This window comes from Plutella xylostella, chromosome 8 (assembly GCF_932276165.1).
Source record: "Plutella xylostella chromosome 8, ilPluXylo3.1, whole genome shotgun sequence".
Classification (NCBI taxonomy): domain Eukaryota; kingdom Metazoa; phylum Arthropoda; class Insecta; order Lepidoptera; family Plutellidae; genus Plutella; species Plutella xylostella.
Window position 1 is genome coordinate 9,915,815 of NC_063988.1, and position 20,400 is coordinate 9,936,214.

The following is a 20,400-nucleotide window of genomic DNA, read 5'->3' on the forward strand; positions in this document are numbered from 1 at the left end:
TTATGGTAGAAATTTAGTTTCATAAACCTGCCCACATTTTAATATTGGTAGAAATTTATTGTTCATAACCTTGTATTATTTTTAACATTCCGTGACATCGTGACACTTTCAACGGCTGTCGCCGCTCGCTAGCCATTCATTAGCTTTGCCATCACTGGACTCGAACGTACGCTTGCGCATCTAAATAATAATTGCTTTCGCACATATCATTGCGACTTAAAAGTAAATTTTTAAATAGATAGTGCACCTTAAGTGTCCTAACCGTTCCGGGTCCGCTATACAAGGCGCTGCTGGCTCTGTGTACCTGTGTTTTACATAAATCCTCAAACCCCCATATTGGGGTTTCAGTACGGGATTTAGAAGACCTAGGCTTCTCGCTTGGCTACCTACTGCTGCCTACCCTCTGCTTCGCTTCCGCTTCGGACCTACAGCTTAGCACGGTGACCTACAACCCTGCCCGTGGCTGACGACCTGTTCCACCGGCATCTGACCATCCAGGGGAGTGCTTGAACTACGCAGTGAAATCAGATACTAGGCCGACACACCACGACCCGTTCTACCGACTTAGGTGGCCTGCGGCCATCAATAAATTTATTTTCGTTGGACCTACCTACCTCTTTCATTTACCTCCCAGTAGGGACGATAGGTAAACAGGTAGGGAACGTCACACTGGCGCCCCACGTTGGGCGCCAGTGTGACCCCCCGGTCTTACGGACGTTGGGCGCCAGTGTGAGAAAGAGGTAGGTAGGTCCAACGAAAATAAATTTATTGATGGCCGCAGGCCACCTAAGTCGGTAGAACGGGTCGTGGTGTGTCGGCCTAGTATCTGATTTCACTGCGTAGTTCAAGCACTCCCCTGGATGGTCAGATGCCGGTGGAACAGGTCGTCAGCCACGGGCAGGGTTGTAGGTCACCGTGCTAAGCTGTAGGTCCGAAGCGGAAGCGAAGCAGAGGGTAGGCAGCAGTAGGTAGCCAAGCGAGAAGCCTAGGTCTTCTAAATCCCGTACTGAAACCCCAATATGGGGGTTTGAGGATTTATGTAAAACACAGGTACACAGAGCCAGCAGCGCCTTGTATAGCGGACCCGGAACGGTTAGGACACTTAAGGTGCACTATCTATTTAAAAATTTACTTTTAAGTCGCAATGATATGTGCGAAAGCAATTATTATTTAGATGCGCAAGCGTACGTTCGAGTCCAGTGATGGCAAAGCTAATGAATGGCTAGCGAGCGGCGACAGCCGTTGAAAGTGTCACGATGTCACGGAATGTTAAAAATAATACAAGGTTATGAACAATAAATTTCTACCAATATTAAAATGTGGGCAGGTTTATGAAACTAAATTTCTACCATAAACTGTTTATGACTACAGATTACGTTTCAGTATTTTGAGTGCGAATGTACTTTAAAAGAAGTTATGTTTTAAAATGTTATTTAGTTTTAGTTATTTGATTTAATTAATGTTTTATTTTATTTATTACGTAGTTAAGTGTTAAAATGAAAAAAAAAAAGTTTTAAGTTAAGATACGTTTAATTAAAGACATGTACGTCTACAACGTTACAATGTCACATGATGATTTATGATGTCATCCGAAATAACTTGTAACCCCATTCTAAAACAGTCACCCCTTTTTGGCTTATTTTGCAATTGTGAAGTGAGACAAAAGCTTATGCCGCACTCGGTTTTTAGCTCTTTGGTTTTACGATGAGCAAGCGAGGCATTATGTTTTCGGACATCATGTTGCAAAATATGCCCCTCTTTTGCATATCGGTGGCAAACACTAGAGCTGGTCTATGCTGGGTTTGTCACCATCACCATCATTCGCTGATTGTCAAGGGCGCGTCGAACTTACTAACTGTACAAACTTAGTAATAATTACAAGATTCGTACAGTAGACAAGTACGTCACTACGTCACTACTGTCACTTATTTATTTATTAACAAAAGCCCTCACTAACAGATGAAGATGGAAGCGATTCCCAAGAAACCAAATAGCTTATTCTTAGCCTATCGGTGACGTATACAAGAGCTAAACGTGGTGGAAGGTCTAATGGTCTACTTAAAGTCCCCAATCCTAAAATAGCATCATTTCCTCATCAGGTTCCGCTAGTCCCGCTGGTGCCGTTCCTGTCGGTGTGCATGAACGTGTACCTCATGGTGCAGCTGGACTACCAGACCTGGGTGCGCTTCATCATCTGGCTCGTCTGCGGTGAGTACGGTCATGTGCAGAGAAACCTGACCCCACTCTCTTAGTAAGAATGCAGCTGAGAGGGGTCAGATTTCTCTGCCTTATACAAGACACTTAGAATCAGCGAAATGCGAACTCACAGCCAGTGCAAGGTCACGCTCTCTCTTATGTAATACCTTCAAGTGTGAGGGTGACAACATTGCAGTTATGTGTTCAAGCATTATTGGCTACCCATCATGATCATTAGCGTAGCGACACATTAACCTTTCCCCAAGGAATGCCAGCGTACTATCTGGCTAATATCGTTGCTCCAGCGGACTCGTTTTCTATTATTTATCCTATTTAGCCTATTCGTGGTATCTACTCTTACTTGTCCAACCCGCCCTCTGCCGGCCATGCCCTATCCTCAACATAAACATGTTGTTATTTAATCCGCAGGTTACCTAATATACTTCGGCTATGGAGTACGAAACAGCTCATTAAATGAGAACAACAAACCAGTGACAGAAGTGCCCGAGAAGAAACTTAACAAAAATGAGTTTACGACGAAATTCTAGACAAAAATGAAGTCATGTGATTGTGTGTATGACTATAAACTAGAGAAGCAGAGATGCTATGAAATATCTTTCCTTTTCACAAGCATTGAGAGTGAACGAAATAGAACGTTGTATCAAGTTATGAAATATCAAGGACTGCCATAGATAAAAATAGCACAACAGTGATTTCCTACTTACATAAGACAAAGCCATAATGTAGTATGCCATAAAGATAGACTAAATAACCCATTATACAAGTAGGTATCTAAAGCATTAACTGACTTTAAATTTTAATGATAATAATTAGCAATCCATAAAATAACAATTTGCCTCAACTTTACAGATAAATTGAGCCATTTTCATTAGGCTAGAACGCATAATTTTACTTACAATGAACCTTATTATTAGGCAGGTAAGACATAAATTGTGTCCGTCCTTAAACATTTTATTTTAGTATGTAGTTGTAAGTGTGGATAGTTTAAATAAATCGGTTAACATTCCACAAGCTTCCTAGACCATGCCATGAGATTTATGTTAGTATGAATAAGTGGCCTTTATGATGTATGTAAATAATTTTATTTAAAATGTAAGGATAGCCGCCAATATTATCTAGAAATCCGTTTGGCAGTCGGATTCACACAGCGACATCTATTGTGTTGAAAACAGAAATAAATCAATAAGTGAAACAGGGGTAATTATATTTCTATAAATTAATAAAATCGATAGATTAGATTTTATATTATTTGTCGGCCAAGCCGTTTTTGTGTGTCTATTTTTTGTTATTTATGATTTTGTGACTTTTTAGGTGTTAGACAATATTGACTACTTGTCTAGTTTTAGACAATATTGACTCTGAATGTTGTGATAATATGTGTGATTAATTTATTAGTTTTAACGATAGATTTGCTTGTGATTTTAATTGTTATGTTTATAATCTGTGATTATGTAAGGGATGGTCGAATGAACAATTAAACTTTAAATGATGTAAAACAAAGTTTTTTTTCTAAAGTACGTGTTTATTTTATGTCAAAATACTTATTTGTTACAATATAATAAGTACGTTGTTCCTAAATACTAATTATACTAATCCCTAAGGCATAAACCACTAGATCATAAAACACTAAATCTAAATAAATAACCAGGCAACATGATTTTTAAATAATTTCCAGATCTAAAAATAGTTTCTAAATTAATAAATAAGTACCATAAGTATACACTTTAAATATTGATTGGAATAAATACATGGTTCGGTTTATTAAAACATATTTTACCAATGGCTCGAGATTCACCTTTATAAAGCCTAGGGTTATTTTTATTAAAAAAAAGTGGCAGCGCTCAAAACAATACTCTATGTCTTTGGATATAAGAGTCAGCCTCAAGGAGCCAAATGCAATGCGTTATTTTCAGTAAAACTTACGTAGCTGTTTCACAGCGGTGGACTAATCTAAATACTGAATAATATTTATAAACATATTTATCTAATAACTATAAAAAATTAGATATATTTTATGATACATATTCACTTATACACAAACATATGGATTTATTGTCGATTGATTTAGTTCACTTGTTTTGTATACTGTTTTTTTTGTAATACTGTACTGCAATGAAAAGGTATATTAAGTACAATTACCATCATGGATGCTTAAAAACTGCGTCTAAACTGTTTCAAAAACCACGCCTAATGTTGTATATTAATACTAAGTAACTTTTTACCGACACTTCGTCAAATACCTAAAGTTAAATTATGACAACAACTTAAACAAAATGCATGTCAATCATACATATCAATATAAATACAATAACTTAACATAAATATCAACCAAACCTACTCTTTTAAAACAACCAAAAAAACACAGCCGAAAATCTTATACTTACTAAATCTGTGATAAACAAGTTCGGTTATTGTTTATCAAAGTAGGTACCTACTAAATACTTGAAATAAACGATACAACAGTACTACTAGGACTCACACATTCCTCTCCAATCACAAACAAACTTTTATCCTTATCTTCCTTCCCATTGGTCAATACCGCCGCGCCATTTTCACTCCTATCTCTTTCCCTCCTCTTAGTACCTTTATCTCCGAAGCTGTTGCTATCTCTCTCCCTCGCGCTACGTCTGTCTCTCTCCTGTCAGCCGAGCGTCTGTGCTATGTTGTGTTGCAGCAAGGCTGTTTGACTGTCGTTGTGTAAGTCGGCTAGTTGAAGAGAATCGGCGTTCCGACGTCGCTCGGAGCTGTGCCATGCGCCGTAGGTTATGTAGATTAGGAGACCTAAGGGGGATTAGAATGATGAGTTAATGTAGACGATTTTCAAGGCCTAAAATTAATTATTAGTTTATTTTAGTATTAGGCCTATAATTAGTGTAAATATAAAATCTAAGTCTAAGGCGCGAATTACACAGAAAAGGCATAAGGCGAAGGCGCGGCGCAGGCACCTTGTCGCTTCAAAACGTTTCAATAAAAAATTTAGGTAGGCCAGCCGTGGGTCTAGTGCTTTCAAAACTCAAGCTTTACAAGCTTTAAGAGCTACGCCGGTTACTTTAGTTCCTTTACTACCTATCTCATTATGCCATTTGGGTACAAGGTTTATTTACATCACAACTTACCGGCAGCGATCCAGACCCCGAATCGAACCCAGGTCATGTAGTCGAGGTTCAGCATGAGGTACACGTTAATGAGGATGCTCAGGCCGGGCAACCACGGCACGAATGGCACCTGGAATAAGGGACATTGTTGAATGACGAACTTAACACGTGAAACACGACATACATGGACTAAACCAAAATTTATAACAACATGTACAAAAGATTCGTTTCATAATTTTCATATTCGTTGGTCATTTTCTGACTGGCAGCATTTTTTTTCTGTGGTACATATACCTAGGAGTAGGAGTCACTGGTGAAAGGTAAAATAGTAAAAAAATATTTAACATACAAGCTGTTTTAAATAACTGTTTCGACTATCATATTATTCATCAGTACATTTGTAAACAGTCAATGCAGTCATTAAAAAGTCAGTCAATGATTTTAATGACTGCATTGACTGTTTTGTACTACACTACACCCAGCCGGTAGTTACTCTGAATCTAGGATTACGCCGGGCCAACCAGGTAGCACATAGATTAAAAGCTTTCGGTAACATACGCTCAGGAAACAAAATACTCACAGAGAAAGCGAGTTTCTTCTCGGACACGGGTTGCCTGGCTATAGCCACCAGCGTCAGCAGCACCAGCACGGATCCCACGACCAGCACGGCGGTCACCGAGCTGGGTAGTGTCGTGATGTCCACGCCGTGAGCGTTCACGTTGTACATTAGTAGGAGGCACCAGGCTCCTGCGGGGAGGATGTTGTTTAGATACTTTTATCATCATCACCTTCACTATCACTGCATAGTATAAGGCAAACGGATTTTGATATGGGGTTTCAAAAATATAGAGCGATCTAAGGGGGAGGTTTAAAACGTGTGACGCGGGTAATGGCCGCCATTATAAATTTTATTTTTGCGCGTTACAGTAACAGGGTAGGGTACAGAGTATGCAATTGGCACTATTTGAGAAGAAAACACTTAAATAATGTTTTGTCATCTAGAAAAGTCTATGATAACAATTTTTTTTTCCATTCCTATCTACATTATTAGAGGCGATGACAAATGGTTTTATGTAAGTAATACCTATGTACATAAATCCTGGTTAGAAAAGGACAGATATACCACTCACCATAAAGCGTGACAAGCACAGTGACAAGGAAGGAGCTCAGACGTGTCGGCGCCTTGTGGTTGTCCAGATTGAACAGTTGTCTCAGCGCCGCCCGAGCGGAGAGGCTGAGCGAGCGACATCAGCGAGTAATCATTTATTGCCAAAAATAGGCCCTTTCATTTACTTTTGGTAACAGTAATATATCAAGCTCTCGTCTCGAAACATTAAATCCTCTATTTTATTCTATTCTATTCTAAATCGCGTGATATCTTGATCAAATTGAGCTGAACTGAACTTTGCCGGTATGTTTCTAAGGGAAAGTTTTTCGTTTTGACAGAATCAGTGGGTAAACTTGTCGAGAGTATAAATTTTGATCTGAAAAACCGTATTATTTCGGAGTACTGCTTAGTTAGATAGAACGGAACAGACAACTCACCATAAAGCGTGACAAGCACAGTGACAAGGAACGAGCTCAGACGAGTCGGCGCCTTGTGGTTGTCCAGATTGAACAGTTGCCTCAGCGCAGACCTGAAGGAGAGGTTCAGCTGCTCGCGCGGCCCGTGCGTGGATTGCGTGCGTTCGTATCTGGAAGATTAATGTTAGTCTATACAGTATTTGAGAAATTACATTAAAGTACCCCTGACTCCCCAAGCATGCATCCCTAAAAATGAATTGAATAAACTAATTTTCAAAAATTAGCTAATCATAATAATATGCTCAATCGCCAGTAGGCACTGTCGGTTGCGCCATTCGTCTGTAAAAGCTACCTTTTTCAATTTGTAGCTATTTTGAAACGTCTAATGCGATTAGACATAATCGAAGGTGTTGCCAAAGTTCCGCTGCTTTTCATCCCCATAACAAAGAGATAATAACATTTCAACCAAAATAATTATTAAGGTTGAAACTGTTGAAAGTATTTACCTGAGCAAGAGCACGCAAGAGGCGACCATAGAGTAGGCGAGCAGAGTGCCGATAGACATCATGTGGATCAGCTGTTCCAGCTCAAACACCATCGCCAGAGTACCTACCAATAACAGACACATACATTATGGTCTATAAGACTCGGGAAATGCTAACCCTGCAGTCCATAAATTATGGTTTTCTTTTTTGGTATCCCTAAAACTAGGAAAAAAATCGTATCGCCAAATACGTCAATCGAATCCCAATCTTTAAAAAAATTTAACTATTAGAAAACATGAAATATTTACTTAAAACTGTTTTGTAGGTACACCTTTGGTATTTTTAAGCGATAAAATATTTACTTACTATGTTATATTTTCTAGGATTCGCTTAAATTAAAATCATGAAGCCATGCGCAATTTATGCTTGAGAACAAGATGCCGGTAAACGTCAGAGAACGCTCAGTCCATAGACAAGACATGTCATAGACAACTTTCTTCTATTCTGTGTTATTCCTCGAGATGAGAGTGCGGCCACAAAGCTGTTGTGAATAATTCCTTCTAACAGTATGAAGACGAATCGGCATGAAATGCGGTGGTCATTTTCAGACTCTTAATTTCCTTACCAGTAAACAGCCCAGCCACCATGGTCCCCACTATCGGCGTCTGAAACCGCTCCGACACGCGTCCCATGCACTGGTACAGTAGCCCGTCTGAAGACATGGCGTAGATGATGCGGGGCAGAGGGAATACCGCGCCTAGGAGGCTGGGGATAAGGGTGAGGTTAGTTTCATAGACGTAACACAATGATCATACTTAGAAGTTGAAAAAATATTTAACGGGAACACCCAAATATTCCGAAAAACATTTTTCCGAATTTGATAACCCCGAATATGTAATTTACGAAATATTGCAATACCGATTTTTTTAAATACCGAATTATAATAATCACGAAAATTATAATTTCGAATATTATAATCACGAATATTGTTATTACGATTGTTAAATATTCGAATGTTAAAAAATACGATTACTTTAATATACGAAAAATAAAATACCGATTTATTATAATCACGAAAAAGTCAAATCCCGATCGGAAATATGATAATTCGTGATTTTGACAAAAAAAACATAAACGTCTTTAAAACTTTAGAACCAAAACCAAAAGATAGGTGCGACGACGAGCAAAGCGAGGAGGAGCGTGTTAGGTGCACATAGATATCGAAAAACAAAGCGGAGCGCAGCGAAGCGGAGCGGAGCGTTTCAAATATAGAGCAAAACAATTGCTAGGATTGTTATGGTGTTTAAACTTAAAAACCTTAGGACCTAAACCTAAAGATAGGTGCGACGACGAGCAAAGCGAGGAGGAGCGTGTTAGGTTCACATAGATATCGAAAAACAAAGCGGAGCGCAGCGAAGCGGAGCGGAGCGTTTCAAATTTAGAGCAAAACAATTGCTAGGATTTTTATGGTGTTTAAACTTAAAAACCTTAGGACCTAAACCTAAAGATAGGTGCGACGACGAGCAAAGCGAGGAGGAGCGTGTTAGGTGCACATAGATATCGAAAAACAAAGCGGAGCGGAGCGAAGCGGAGCGGAGCGTTTCACATAATATAGCTTAAAAAATATTGTTTTTATACGCATTATGCTGCATTATTCATATAACCATTTCTTGTTAACTAAGAAACATTCGGGAATTTGTATTTTCGGAATATTAAAACTTCGGGATTCGTAATTTTAACAATTCGATATAATAAAAAATCGTACTTTTGAAACATCGAAATAATAATATTCGGAAAATTGACTTTCGTCATTTTAATAAAGGTGTTGTTTGAAATTTCGTTTATAAACTATTCGTGATTTTCGATATTCGGAAACTTAAAATTCGGGATTGTGAATTATTCGGAACTATGAAATTCGAAATCTGAAAAATCGTTATTTTCATATTCGTAAAAAAGTAATTCGGAATTATGTAGTGTACCCATATTTAACAATGCGTCTAGCCTGAATCAAGTTAAAATCCAGCAAATAATGTACAATACAAGAGCTGAGTTAGACCGAAGCCATGGCTTCGGGTCAGTTGCCTTTGGCAAGGCCCTCTGTACCTCTAACACAACACAAACAAGTAGTGACAGAATATAATTTTCTGTCAGTAAAATTGATACGACAAACGTAAAAATTTGTTTTTTGTCAGGCATTCCTAATATGTACTTTAAAAGTATTTTTTTATTTTTATTTTATGTTTATTCAGGAAAAGTAGGTCTTATTACCTAGAGCACAGCGCGCAGATTGCTCCCACGCTGACGGCGTACTTGGCCCAGGGCCAGCCCAGCTGGTCGTACACGTAGGGGAACGGAGCCTTCTCGTCCTGAAAACAAACATGGAGGTTTACAATATTTTGTTTGTTTTAATAGGTTATTTTCAAGGTTTTAAAGGTTTGTAGAGGCGTAGCTCCCAAACGGCTGGATCGATTTTCGTTTTTGTTTTTTTGGATCATAGACAATGTTAGCCCGCGTGTTCTCAACCATGTTTTATCAAAATCCGTTCAGCCATTCTAAAGTTATGCGACTTTTAGTGTTGAATTTTGGGGACTTTTAACGTTGGTTAGGTTATGTCTGATTTATGTTGTGTTCACACGCACACACACGCACTCACGCCTTGTACTAATGTACTCCCTTGCGGGGTAGGCAGAGGTGCATTGCTGCACCCACTTTTCGCCAGAGTGTTATGTTAGTCCCAATGTAATAGGGGGCGGGCCTATTGCCATTTTACGGGCACATCCAAGACCCGAGAACAAATATCTGTGTTTAAACAAATATCTGCCCCAGCCGGGAATCGAACCAGGGACCATCGGCTCAGTAGTCAGGGTCACTAACCACTACGCCATTCGGTCGTCCTGTCGTTGTGTTCAATAGAGTATTATTATACTCTATGGTACAGACCTGCATGTAGTAGGGCATGACGAGGGTCAACACACACGACACTCCGCAGTAGGCGAGGAACACCACGAGCAGGGAGGTCACCACCGCGAAGGGGATGCTCTTCTGAGGGCGCCGCGCTTCTTCACCGGCGGTGGCTACGCAGTCGAAGCCTGCGGAGAGGGAGTGGTCGGGTAATGGGAATTGTTAATGGTCGTTAAAGAAATCGAACGAGGTTTAATACATCATACAAATATTGAGTGCTAAATACCGACCGACCGTACAGCACATCTACGAGTAGATTCATCTTTCAATATGCATGTATGCGCAATTTATACAGGAACAATGTTGTAAGCCAAAGGGTACTCATGAGCTGATTCTGTAAAACTTTTTGACTTTTAATATAATAGAACAACGCGGGCTCAGGAATTATTAAGTCGTAAACCAAAAGAGCAGATTAATATTTATCATTGTAGTGCCGAAAGTGAATACCGGTGTAGCCCTAAATTAAATACACTTCAATTTACTTAAAGAAAATTTTAGGCGATGCAAAATGTTGCGCGAAGACGTGGCCGCGGGATAAGTCAAAAGTAACAATTACGATACAATCTTTACCACAAGACAACTTTACAATAGTACTTTGGATTGTTATACAGATTTACGTGAAGACTAACCAATAAACCCGTAGAAGCAGACGGCGGCCCCCTTGATGATGCCGGCGACGCCGTAGGGCGCGAACCCGCCCGAGCCGAAGCTCTTCGGTCCACCTTGAGGAACTTCTGAGGCAGGGATACGCCAGTTCTTTATGCTAGATGGCGCCACTACTTCACCACATTATACTGGATTAACTAGCCGAAAGGACTTTTGTTCATACATTGTCTAACCACAAAAACTTAGACAGTATTTAACAGGTGTTCAGCGCTGTCAAACGCCTACAAAATCTGTCAAATTTGGTTTTAAACACTTTTTAAACGGTTTTTAAAGTTTTTTGTGGTAGCGTAGTAAGTTCCGTCCAGCGTTCGGCACGCGTGGTTTTCACTGAAATGTGTGCATTCCTGGTGTCTAGTATAATAGACGTAAGTTATGTCTACTTACCAATGAACCCGTAGAAGCACACGGCGGCCCCCTTGATGATGCCGGCGACGCCGTAGGGAGCGAACCCGCCCGAGCCGAAGCTCTTGGGACCCCCCTGCGGGACTTCTGAGGCAGGGATACGCCAGTTCTTGGTGTCCGCTGGAACGGGTGATAGATGAGTTATTTCTTCGACTCAAAATAATGACAATCAACAAATAATTGTAAAATTTTAAGTTGAATAAATGTTATTCTATTCTATTCTTAGTTTTGTTGGTCGTTGCTTAATTTATGGTGACAATATTTTAATAATGAAATACCATGAGCGATTGTCCGTTCTTTGTATCAGCTACAAGGGGGTGATAAGTGAATTATTTCATATAGTTTTGTTGGATAATTTATGGTGACAAATATTGCTAAGAAAAAAATAAATTGTAATGTATGTTGTCAGTTTTTCAAACTTTTAACTCAAGAACGGCTGAATCGATTTGGCTGAAAATTGGTAGAAAGGAAGCTAAGAACCAGGTGAAGGATATAGGATTTTTTATTTCAGAAGTCCCACGGGAAAACTTTTCAAGAAGAAGGCGAGCTTGCGGGCAACAGCTACTTTATTGATTAATATAAATAGTCTATAAGTAACCAAAATTGGTAAATAGTTATATAAATTACTGTCTGCAAGAATCTTATATGCTGGTGATGATGATGATATTGATGAGGCGCATACCCTTGAAGCAGCCGGAGATGATGACGAAGAGCACGACGCACAGGTTGACGCCGGTGCAGAAGTTGTTGAACCGCGTCGACTCCTTCACGCCGAACGCCAGCGCCACTGCGGGGGAAATGGGAAACTTTTACAAATACAAATAAGTTTATTTACCATAAAAACGCAGTACATAAATACCTAATTAATTGAGTAAATTTAGCAAATAAATAAATAATTTCTATTCTATTCTAAATAACTTAATGGGCAGTAAGGGACCGAGGCGATATTATTCTTGGTCAGGATAAGTCACGATTTCAATAGGACAGGAGAGCTATGCTAGCTTGAATTCTTAGATACTCACTCGCTTTACGAGCACTAGTGGCGACCTCTATGTCAGACAGATCGTATAGACGGCAGCTAACAGCAAGACGAAGCTACATCGCGGTATAATGATCTTGTCAAAATGGCAGCGTTAAAACTGGCTGCTAGGGGATTCTCAAAACTCATCGTGGCCTCATAGTTGCTAATACATGGCAGCATACGGTGAGAGGAAGCTTAACTAGTGGCGGCCTCTGTAGTAGTACGAGACTACCAGGTGACAGATAGTGCCAATAGATGGCAGCACTTGCATAGACGAAGCTACATCGCGATCACGGCCACTAATTAAAAATGGCTGCTAGGGAATCCTGTAAGAAACTCATCGTTGCCTCATCATTGACTCATCGTGGACTCACCGGAGAAGGCCATGATGACGGCGAAGGCTCAGACGTCGGGGTAGGCGGCGAGGTGCGGCGAGTGCAGCGGCAGCGCGGGGGGGGGCGGACATCGCCTTGTGCAGGAGAGTAGCGCCGGCACTAGTGGCCATGAGACTACAAGATGACGGATAGTGACAATAGATGGCAGCACATGGTAAGAGGAAGCTTCAAAGGCACTAGTGGCGCCTTCTACAAAAGACTACGCTAAAGACTACGAGGTGACAGACATTGCCAATAGATGGCAGCACACGCGAAGACGAAGCTACATCGCGGTATAATGTTCTCGTCAAAATTGCTGCGTATTTGAAACTTGCTGCTAGAGGATCCTTTAAGAAACCCATCGTTGCCTCATCGTCGCACTCTCGTTGAGCTTTAAGAAACTCATCGTCGCCTCATCGTTGACTCACCGGAGAAGGCCATGATGACGGCGAAGGCGAAGACGTCGGGGTAGGCGGCGAGGTGCGGCGAGTGCAGCGGCAGCGCGGCGCGGAGCGGGCCGGATATCGCCTTGTCTAGTAGCGAGTCTAGGTACTCGCTCAGGGCTTTGGTGACGCTTGCTGAGCCTGTGGAAGATAAATGGCTTTACATAAAAGGTAACACAGATACCTAGTCCTATATGTCTAACTACAGAATAAGATTAAACTAGGATTTAGGCCCACACTCTACCAATGCGGAGCTGTCCAAAGCGGCGATGAAGCGGTGAACAGTACCAAAATCGTAAGTCACTAGGCCACATAATATATTATCTGCTTCTAAAGCGCTACCCATAACACACTATCTATCCCCCTTATTCATAGAAAAGTTACAAAACGTTTTAACTAATAAACTGTTTTGTCCCTCTCCGACACGGAACAATTTGTTCTTTGACAGAGAGGGACAAAACAGTTTATTAGTTAAAACGTCTTGTAACTTCTCTATGAATAAGGGGGTATATCTTTGTGATTTAGGTACATAACATAAGTAAGACACGCCATTTACCACATGCGTAAAATTTTGTGGTAAGGACGTATGCGATATAATTAAATTACAATAGAAAATACATTTCAACTCTTATTACAAGGTTATGTCAACTTATGTCTGTCTGTCCTACATTCTATGTAGATAGGTATATAGATAGACCAATATTTAATTTGATTTGAAGATAGGCCACGTAGATTCACATCGGAATCGAGATAGGTTATAGGTACGTGAGCTACGTTTCGTGAGTTTCTGAGAATAGTGGAGATATCCATATATGCAAATGACCTATGATCAATAGGCATAAGATTGCAGTGAAGCCCTCCTATTCTAGGAAATGTTATTGTTACAGATTCAACCGCCCCAATTGGAATAGATATAAAATAATAGGGAATTTGATGTCAGAAACTATTAAAGAGACAACCACGTGTAAGTTAAAATAATATGGTAATGTTACCAGTTATAACAGTGTCTTCTTCACGCAAAAAATTGAGTGATTATTAGATACCTATTGAATATTTCATATGTTAATAGCTTAATATAGTATGTAATAATTTGTTGTAATACATCCCGACTGCTTTACTATTATAAACAATCGACCCAATTGCTTCTGTCTACCTACTGCAAACTCAGCATTTCCAAGGTGTTATATAATTCGTACTACATTTTGCTGCGTGGCAAACTCGTATCTACACACAACTGCTAACTTTGAGGCTTGATTTATTACGAATTCACTATCAATATAAATAAGTATAAATGATATAAATAGAAACGCTGAATGGACATAACCGAATATCAGCGTAATCGCAGCGACTGGCATTACGATCTTCGCACAAAATAGAGCCTTGTATAGTAGATGTTCTAAAATCAAGGCTACCACAGCGGCCGCTAGGACGTCGTCGATAAACTCGTTTAATGCGCGTTCCACCAATCACAGCGCCGTATTTATGGCGAATCGCGATATAGTGACATTGGTCTATGTCGATAACGAACCCTTGTAGCTGCAGCAGCTGGATTAGATACGCTTGCGTTAAGTGTAATGAGAAGAAAAACGCATAGCTAATTCCAGATGTCGCCACTGTCGAGTAGGCCCGATTCCCCAGTTCTAATTGGTTGGTTCAGTCGCAATTTTTTCTCCCCAATAATGTAATTGGTCAGAACCTGAAAGGCCCACTCGATAGTGCTGACAAAATTTAACTTGGTTTTCTTCCCCATTCTCACCTATGATATACTCCAGTATGAGGTTCCAGCCGATGATGAAGGCGATGAACTCGCCGACGCACACGTAGCTGTACACGTACGCCGAGCCCGCCTTCGGGACGCGCGCGCCGAACTCCGCGTAGCACAGACCTGCGAAAATGTGTCTTTAGTGAAGAGCAGATGCTTTTTAGGTCGCTCTCGAGGTTCGGGGTATAGGGTGTTGGAGGGATATGCCATTGGTGCACGCTATGCCACTCGGCCGTTAATTTATAGTATATTGCAACAAGGGCGAGTTTCTAAACCGCTTTTATCATTTGTTCATAAATGTAGATGGCTGGCATTTTAACCAAGATATGTGATTTTTTATCGTGAATCCAGAAACCTGTGTAGTAATTACTGCATCAAGACCTTTCAAAATGCAAAGGTATCAAAATCACAGTTACATCCATTTACCTAAATAAAACAATTCCACTCACCAGCCATAACACTAGCGACCGCAGCCAGCAAAAACGACAATATCACTGCCGGGCCCGCATAGTTCTTTGCCACGTCTCCAGCCAGCACATACACTCCCACTCCGAGGGTGCTGCCTACACCGAGGGCGGTCAGGTCCAGTGCAGAGAGCACCCGGGCCAGGCGCCCGACGCCCTCCTCGGCTGCCTTGCGCCGGCTGAGCGTTCGATATGTGAGCGAGAGAGCGCGGGATGCGCCGCCTCGGATGCCACCTGCGGGTTGGGTGGGTTGAGAAAGGAGTCCTTCTTTCTACTTCAAAGAAAAAGAGTTCGAAAGGAGAGTAGTAGCTTGTAATATAGAAGTAGACAAAAATTTCTATGATGATTAAAAGGATTTGAGTTTGAGTTCAGATTGTAATTGTCAACTGCTGGATAGGGTTCTAAACAGTGGGGTAAATGAGTTCTAGAGTGGAGACCACAAACAGGCAAGTATAGGATCACAGCTGGCTTCTTGACTGAAAACCTAAGACAGGCAGTAGGTGGACGAGGAAGGCCGAGGCTAACTAAGCATGCGATAAATATTGTGTTAAAGAAAAAAAAACCTCAGTAACAAAAGATTAAACCACCATATTTAAAATGATCACATACACAGAACACCATTTTTCAGATTTACAAAGTATTCCTTCACCATTTTAGGTCTCAACTGTATGGAGTCCTCGCTAACACTGTAGGCATTGTTCATCATAAGCCTGTAATAAGATCCAACACTACAATATTGATTGAAGCAATCAATTTAATTGTTTTAACAGACACAGCATCAATTGATGAATGTCAAGTGAATCTGTTGTCGGGCAAATCTTTTATAGGACATTCACTTGAGATCATGTTACATGCCAATTTTGGTGGATTTTTTGGGTATAGTTAAGATTTGAAAATAATAGGAAAATTAACATAATTTTCTATTATTTATGGTGTTTGTAGTCCCTGCACCGGGCTTACCTAAATGGAATAGTACAACCATAATGGGTTCCGCTCATCTCGCATAATCTTTATTGACCAAAACTCATTTCGCATAACTCGTATGGTCTAAACTTTTTTGGCCGAACCATCGCTTTGCCAAGACTTATGTGGCATAAGGCTCGTTTCGTCTAAAACTCTTTAGGCACAATCTTGAAACACCTAAGTTTCGTTTGCTCAAATTTATGTTCGTCTATACCTATGTATAATCTTGTTTCTCGTAATGTTATCTTAATAAATAATATATTAAGTATGTAGTAAATGTACAAATTGTGGTATTTTTCTCCTACACCCCGAAAATCACGATATTGTATGATCAAAAAATCGAAAGTTAACGACCAATATAGGTAATTATTACAAACCCCATGAGATCGAAACCTAAAAATAGGTGCGACGACGAGCAAAGCGAGGAGGAGCGTGTTAGGTGCACATGTTCATCAAAACCAAAGCGGAGCGCAGCGAAGCGGAGCGTTTTCCAAACAGCGGAAACAATACAAGGCACCAGTTTGCGCTATGTAGGGAGACGCTCCGTCAAAGTTAAAGCCAAACGAATATTATTACTTTGTATAAACCTAATAAACCTATGCCATAGCATTATTAGGCTATTCAAGATTTGGCCATACCATTATTAGGCTAAACAATGTTAAGCGAAATAACTTTTTACTAAACGAGATTTATGCCATACGATTTTCGGCGCAACGAGACTTTGACCAAACGTTACTATGCAATACGAGATTAGGCAAATAAATCTTATGCCAAAAAAGGTAGAACCAACCATAATTATCTTTAAGGTCTCCCTATCTTTATTACCTTGGACTATGCCACTAAGCTAGTCCACTGTGTGATACTGTATCACCAATACAATACTACAATAAACTGTTTGTACAAAAGTAAAACTTTCAATAAGAGCTGATTGAATTTGATTGATTCAGTGGTAAAAAATATATTGGATACTTAGGGCGGCTTGCGTAACGTATGATAATTGTGTTTAAGGGTAAAATAAACACATTTAAGTTGTTAAATGCAATTAACGTCTTGCATAGCAAAAATTTTGTTCTTAAATACGTTTATCGAAGTGTCAAAGTTAAATACCCAAAATTGGCTGTTTAGCGCCGCTAAATACGTTTAGTGGCATTGTATCTGTCAAAAACGGCGGCATTGAAGCATGTCGTACCTATACCTAGTACCATTACAATTCCTAATTTTGGACCATTTCCCACCACGCTGGTCCACTGAGGGTTGGTGTGTTCACATATCAAGATATGCTTAATCTAGATATGTAGGTTTCCTCGCGATGTTTTCCTTCATTCATGGTATTGCTTGATATTGGTGAGTTACTTTTTCCACTCATACTTACTTTGAGTTTTATCACAAACTGAAATGAAATTCCAACATCTGTAGGTATGCTAACGCAACGCTTTCATAGGAGAACAGAACTAGAGGGGATATGGAGAGGACAGAGGAGTTACAGAAGAGGGAGAAATCAATTCAATTCTTATGTTGTACAGATCTTGGCATTGTTATTGTTTGTGTAGTGTCAAGTGTCACTTAGTGACAGTGTCAGTAAAATTTTGACGGCATTTGTTTCTGTTCACGCATTTTTCTAGCCGTAAACATTTAAAAACTTAAAAGTTTAGATGAAAATATGCATAGAATGAAACGTAACACATGCTAAATACGTTTAGCTAAATTACAACTTCAAATGAGCCGTGCAAGACAATACAAATTGTGTTTAGTATAAATACGTTTATTGAGATAAATGCGTTTAGCTAACTAAAATTAAAATATCTTTAAATAGGAAGTCACGCAAGCCACCCTTAATGTGATTGAACTAATGAATAAGTCTACTATGTGGTTAACTTACTATAATAGAGAAATCAGACATGTTAAGGTTTAATTAGGCATGGTATTAAGCATTTTCTGAATAATATTATTAAAAAAATGTTAGACAAATAAAATTGCTAACCCCAGGCTCAGGAGACCCAGGGGGAAACATGCTATTTTTCCGAACCATAATTATCATGAGCAAACATACACTCCACTCTTAGAGCACCACTCTCCTCAGCCTTCCTCATCTACAGCCAGCATACGTGTCCAAGGTCGATATCACACGTTGCTGTAACTCACCCTCCACGAAGGCCTGTCGCACGGAGTACGAGCCTCCATCTCCACGGCCCTTCACACTCTCGTAGTGCACAAACCCATTACTTTCATCAGGAAAAGTCATTATTGTAATAGGACACCGCACCGCCTAACCTATTTTAGAAACCACTGAATTTTCGGCACAAAATTCTGTGCTCAAACACGAGTGAAGGGGGTATTTATGATGAACGTCGACATAGTCTGGATATTAGCTGTAAACTCATACTTTCTAAGTTATAAAATGAAAGAAAATAAAACTATTTCACGCGCAAAAAACACACGAAACATGAAACTTTTGTAAACTAAACGTCACTGCACTGACACTGACAGTTGACACACAGGTGAGATGACTGTCAGAAGAAGAATAGTGATGTGATATAAACTGAAGGTATTTTTAGTTTAGGTTTAGTATTTTACGTTCTTCGAAAAAAGGTAACGAATTTGTGTCATTTTACTTACTTTTTTTTCTATCTAGGTACAGAATTAAATTTGAGAGTAAATGTAGGTTGTCAGATCAAGATTCTATTTCTTCTATTTAAATCACGAAATCTTAAGGTACCTAGGTACTTAGGTACTTATATTTTTGAAGGAAAGTTATTCAGTTTGACCAGAAGATAAATCATTCATTAGTACAACAGTATTTTTTTCAGAAATAGTTATGTATGTCATTTGTATCCTGTCATATGCATGTAGTAGTATGTACCTAGGTACATTTACATACACTGGGACTTATATTTATTGATAAATCTATACAAAAGGTTTACTAGATATCATGTTTAGAATCACATCATCAGATTTATTGCAGCGTATTGGTACATAATTATTCTTTATACATAAGAACTTGAATACAAAATAATAATTATCTATTATGTTACATCCCTATAACTGTCAAACGAAGCAATATTTGCGTCAAGTTACATCATTCGGCTGCGTTCAAATATTTTGTTTGTACCGACCTTGGTAGAATCATTTTACTATGTTTCATGAAGTACTTTCTAAAGTAGCCGGTAGCGGTCAGTAGGAGTTGGAAGTGGAAGGCCGAAGAGCGAGGAGATAGTTTTGGTAGAAGACGGTCGAATGGCGTAGTGGTTAGTGGCCGTGACTGCTATGCCGAAGGTCCCGGGTTCGATTCCCGGCTGGGGCAAATATTTGTTTAAAGACAGATATTTGTACTCGGGTCTTGGGTGTTGATATTTATATTTAGTATCTATCCATCTATGTATTTGTGTAGATATATCAGCTGCCCGATACCCATAACACAGGTTCTGCCTAGCTTGGGGTCGGATGGCCGTGTGTGAGATGTCCCCACATATTATTATTATTTATTCATTATTTATTTATTTATATATATTTTGGGTGCTCTATGACCAACGGCTATGGAGTCAAGTGGCCTACGAGGAAATCGTCTGGTATCCAGCTCTACAGCCAGGTGACCCGATGACCTTAGACCAGTGTAGTGGCTAAATGAGGATAAGGCCGAGGACAGAGTGTTACGGCGCTTGGGAGCCAGCTGCCAGCAGCAGACGAATATGGACTAATGATGATTAAATAATTTAGTTTTAGCTTACCTGTATCCATATTTGTGACTATAAACACTTCACTTGACTATCATATCTTACGAACACGAATCACAATTTCCACAGCTTTGAGATTGCAATCACAAAATGCCTAACTGAACATCAATAGGACACTAAGCGCCAGCTAGGTACATTAAATATAAACAATAGTTTCTGCGCAACCACATTCTGCTAGGTCATCGATTTCGGATACTTACCTAATTTGATTAGATGCCATCTAGCACTTGTTCTAGGGCACCTAATAAGGAAGTCTGTAGTTTGGCGCCACTACGTCACTATAAAGGCGCCA

The 20,400-nt window shown here is 39.8% G+C and overlaps 2 protein-coding genes across 2 annotated transcripts in view; one reads left to right on the forward strand and one right to left on the reverse strand.

Annotated features, from left to right (window-relative positions):
- The window catches only part of LOC105389360 (cationic amino acid transporter 3), a 36,495-nt gene extending 33,606 nt beyond the window's left edge, over positions 1-2,889 (forward strand). The window contains exons 10-11 of the mRNA XM_011560458.3: positions 2,100-2,208; positions 2,626-2,889. Of these exons, the coding sequence (XP_011558760.3) occupies positions 2,100-2,208; positions 2,626-2,744 (228 nt within the window). The 3' untranslated portion in view covers positions 2,745-2,889. The remainder of the gene's footprint in view (positions 1-2,099; positions 2,209-2,625) is intronic.
- Positions 2,890-3,809: 920 nt separating this feature from the next.
- Positions 3,810-18,856, reverse strand: LOC105389359 (cationic amino acid transporter 2). The gene is made up of 15 exons (XM_048622421.1): positions 18,520-18,856; positions 15,400-15,648; positions 14,945-15,073; positions 13,174-13,329; positions 12,033-12,137; positions 11,464-11,470; positions 10,912-11,042; positions 10,262-10,410; positions 9,590-9,687; positions 7,947-8,086; positions 7,343-7,445; positions 6,858-7,006; positions 5,893-6,059; positions 5,334-5,442; positions 3,810-4,998 (listed from the first exon to the last, which is right to left on the reverse strand). The coding sequence occupies exons 1-15, from the start codon at positions 18,617-18,619 to the stop codon at positions 4,859-4,861; spliced, it is 1,932 nt and encodes a 643-aa protein (XP_048478378.1). The 5' UTR covers positions 18,620-18,856; the 3' UTR covers positions 3,810-4,858.
- Positions 18,857-20,400: the final 1,544 nt, after the last annotated feature.

What these genes read in the sequence shown, in the direction of transcription:
- LOC105389359 (XM_048622421.1), bottom strand. Translation starts at nt 18,619, where the DNA reads ATGACTTTTCCTGATGAAAGTAATGGGTTTGTGCACTACGAGAGTGTG. An exon ending in CATACTGGAGTATATCATAG is followed by an intron (nt 13,330 to 14,944) that starts GTGAGAATGGGG and finishes TATCTTCCACAG; the next exon opens with GCTCAGCAAGCGTCACCAAA. An exon ending in TGTGCTTGTCACGCTTTATG is followed by an intron (nt 6,060 to 6,857) that starts GTGAGTTGTCTG and finishes TCCTCCCCGCAG; the next exon opens with GAGCCTGGTGCCTCCTACTA.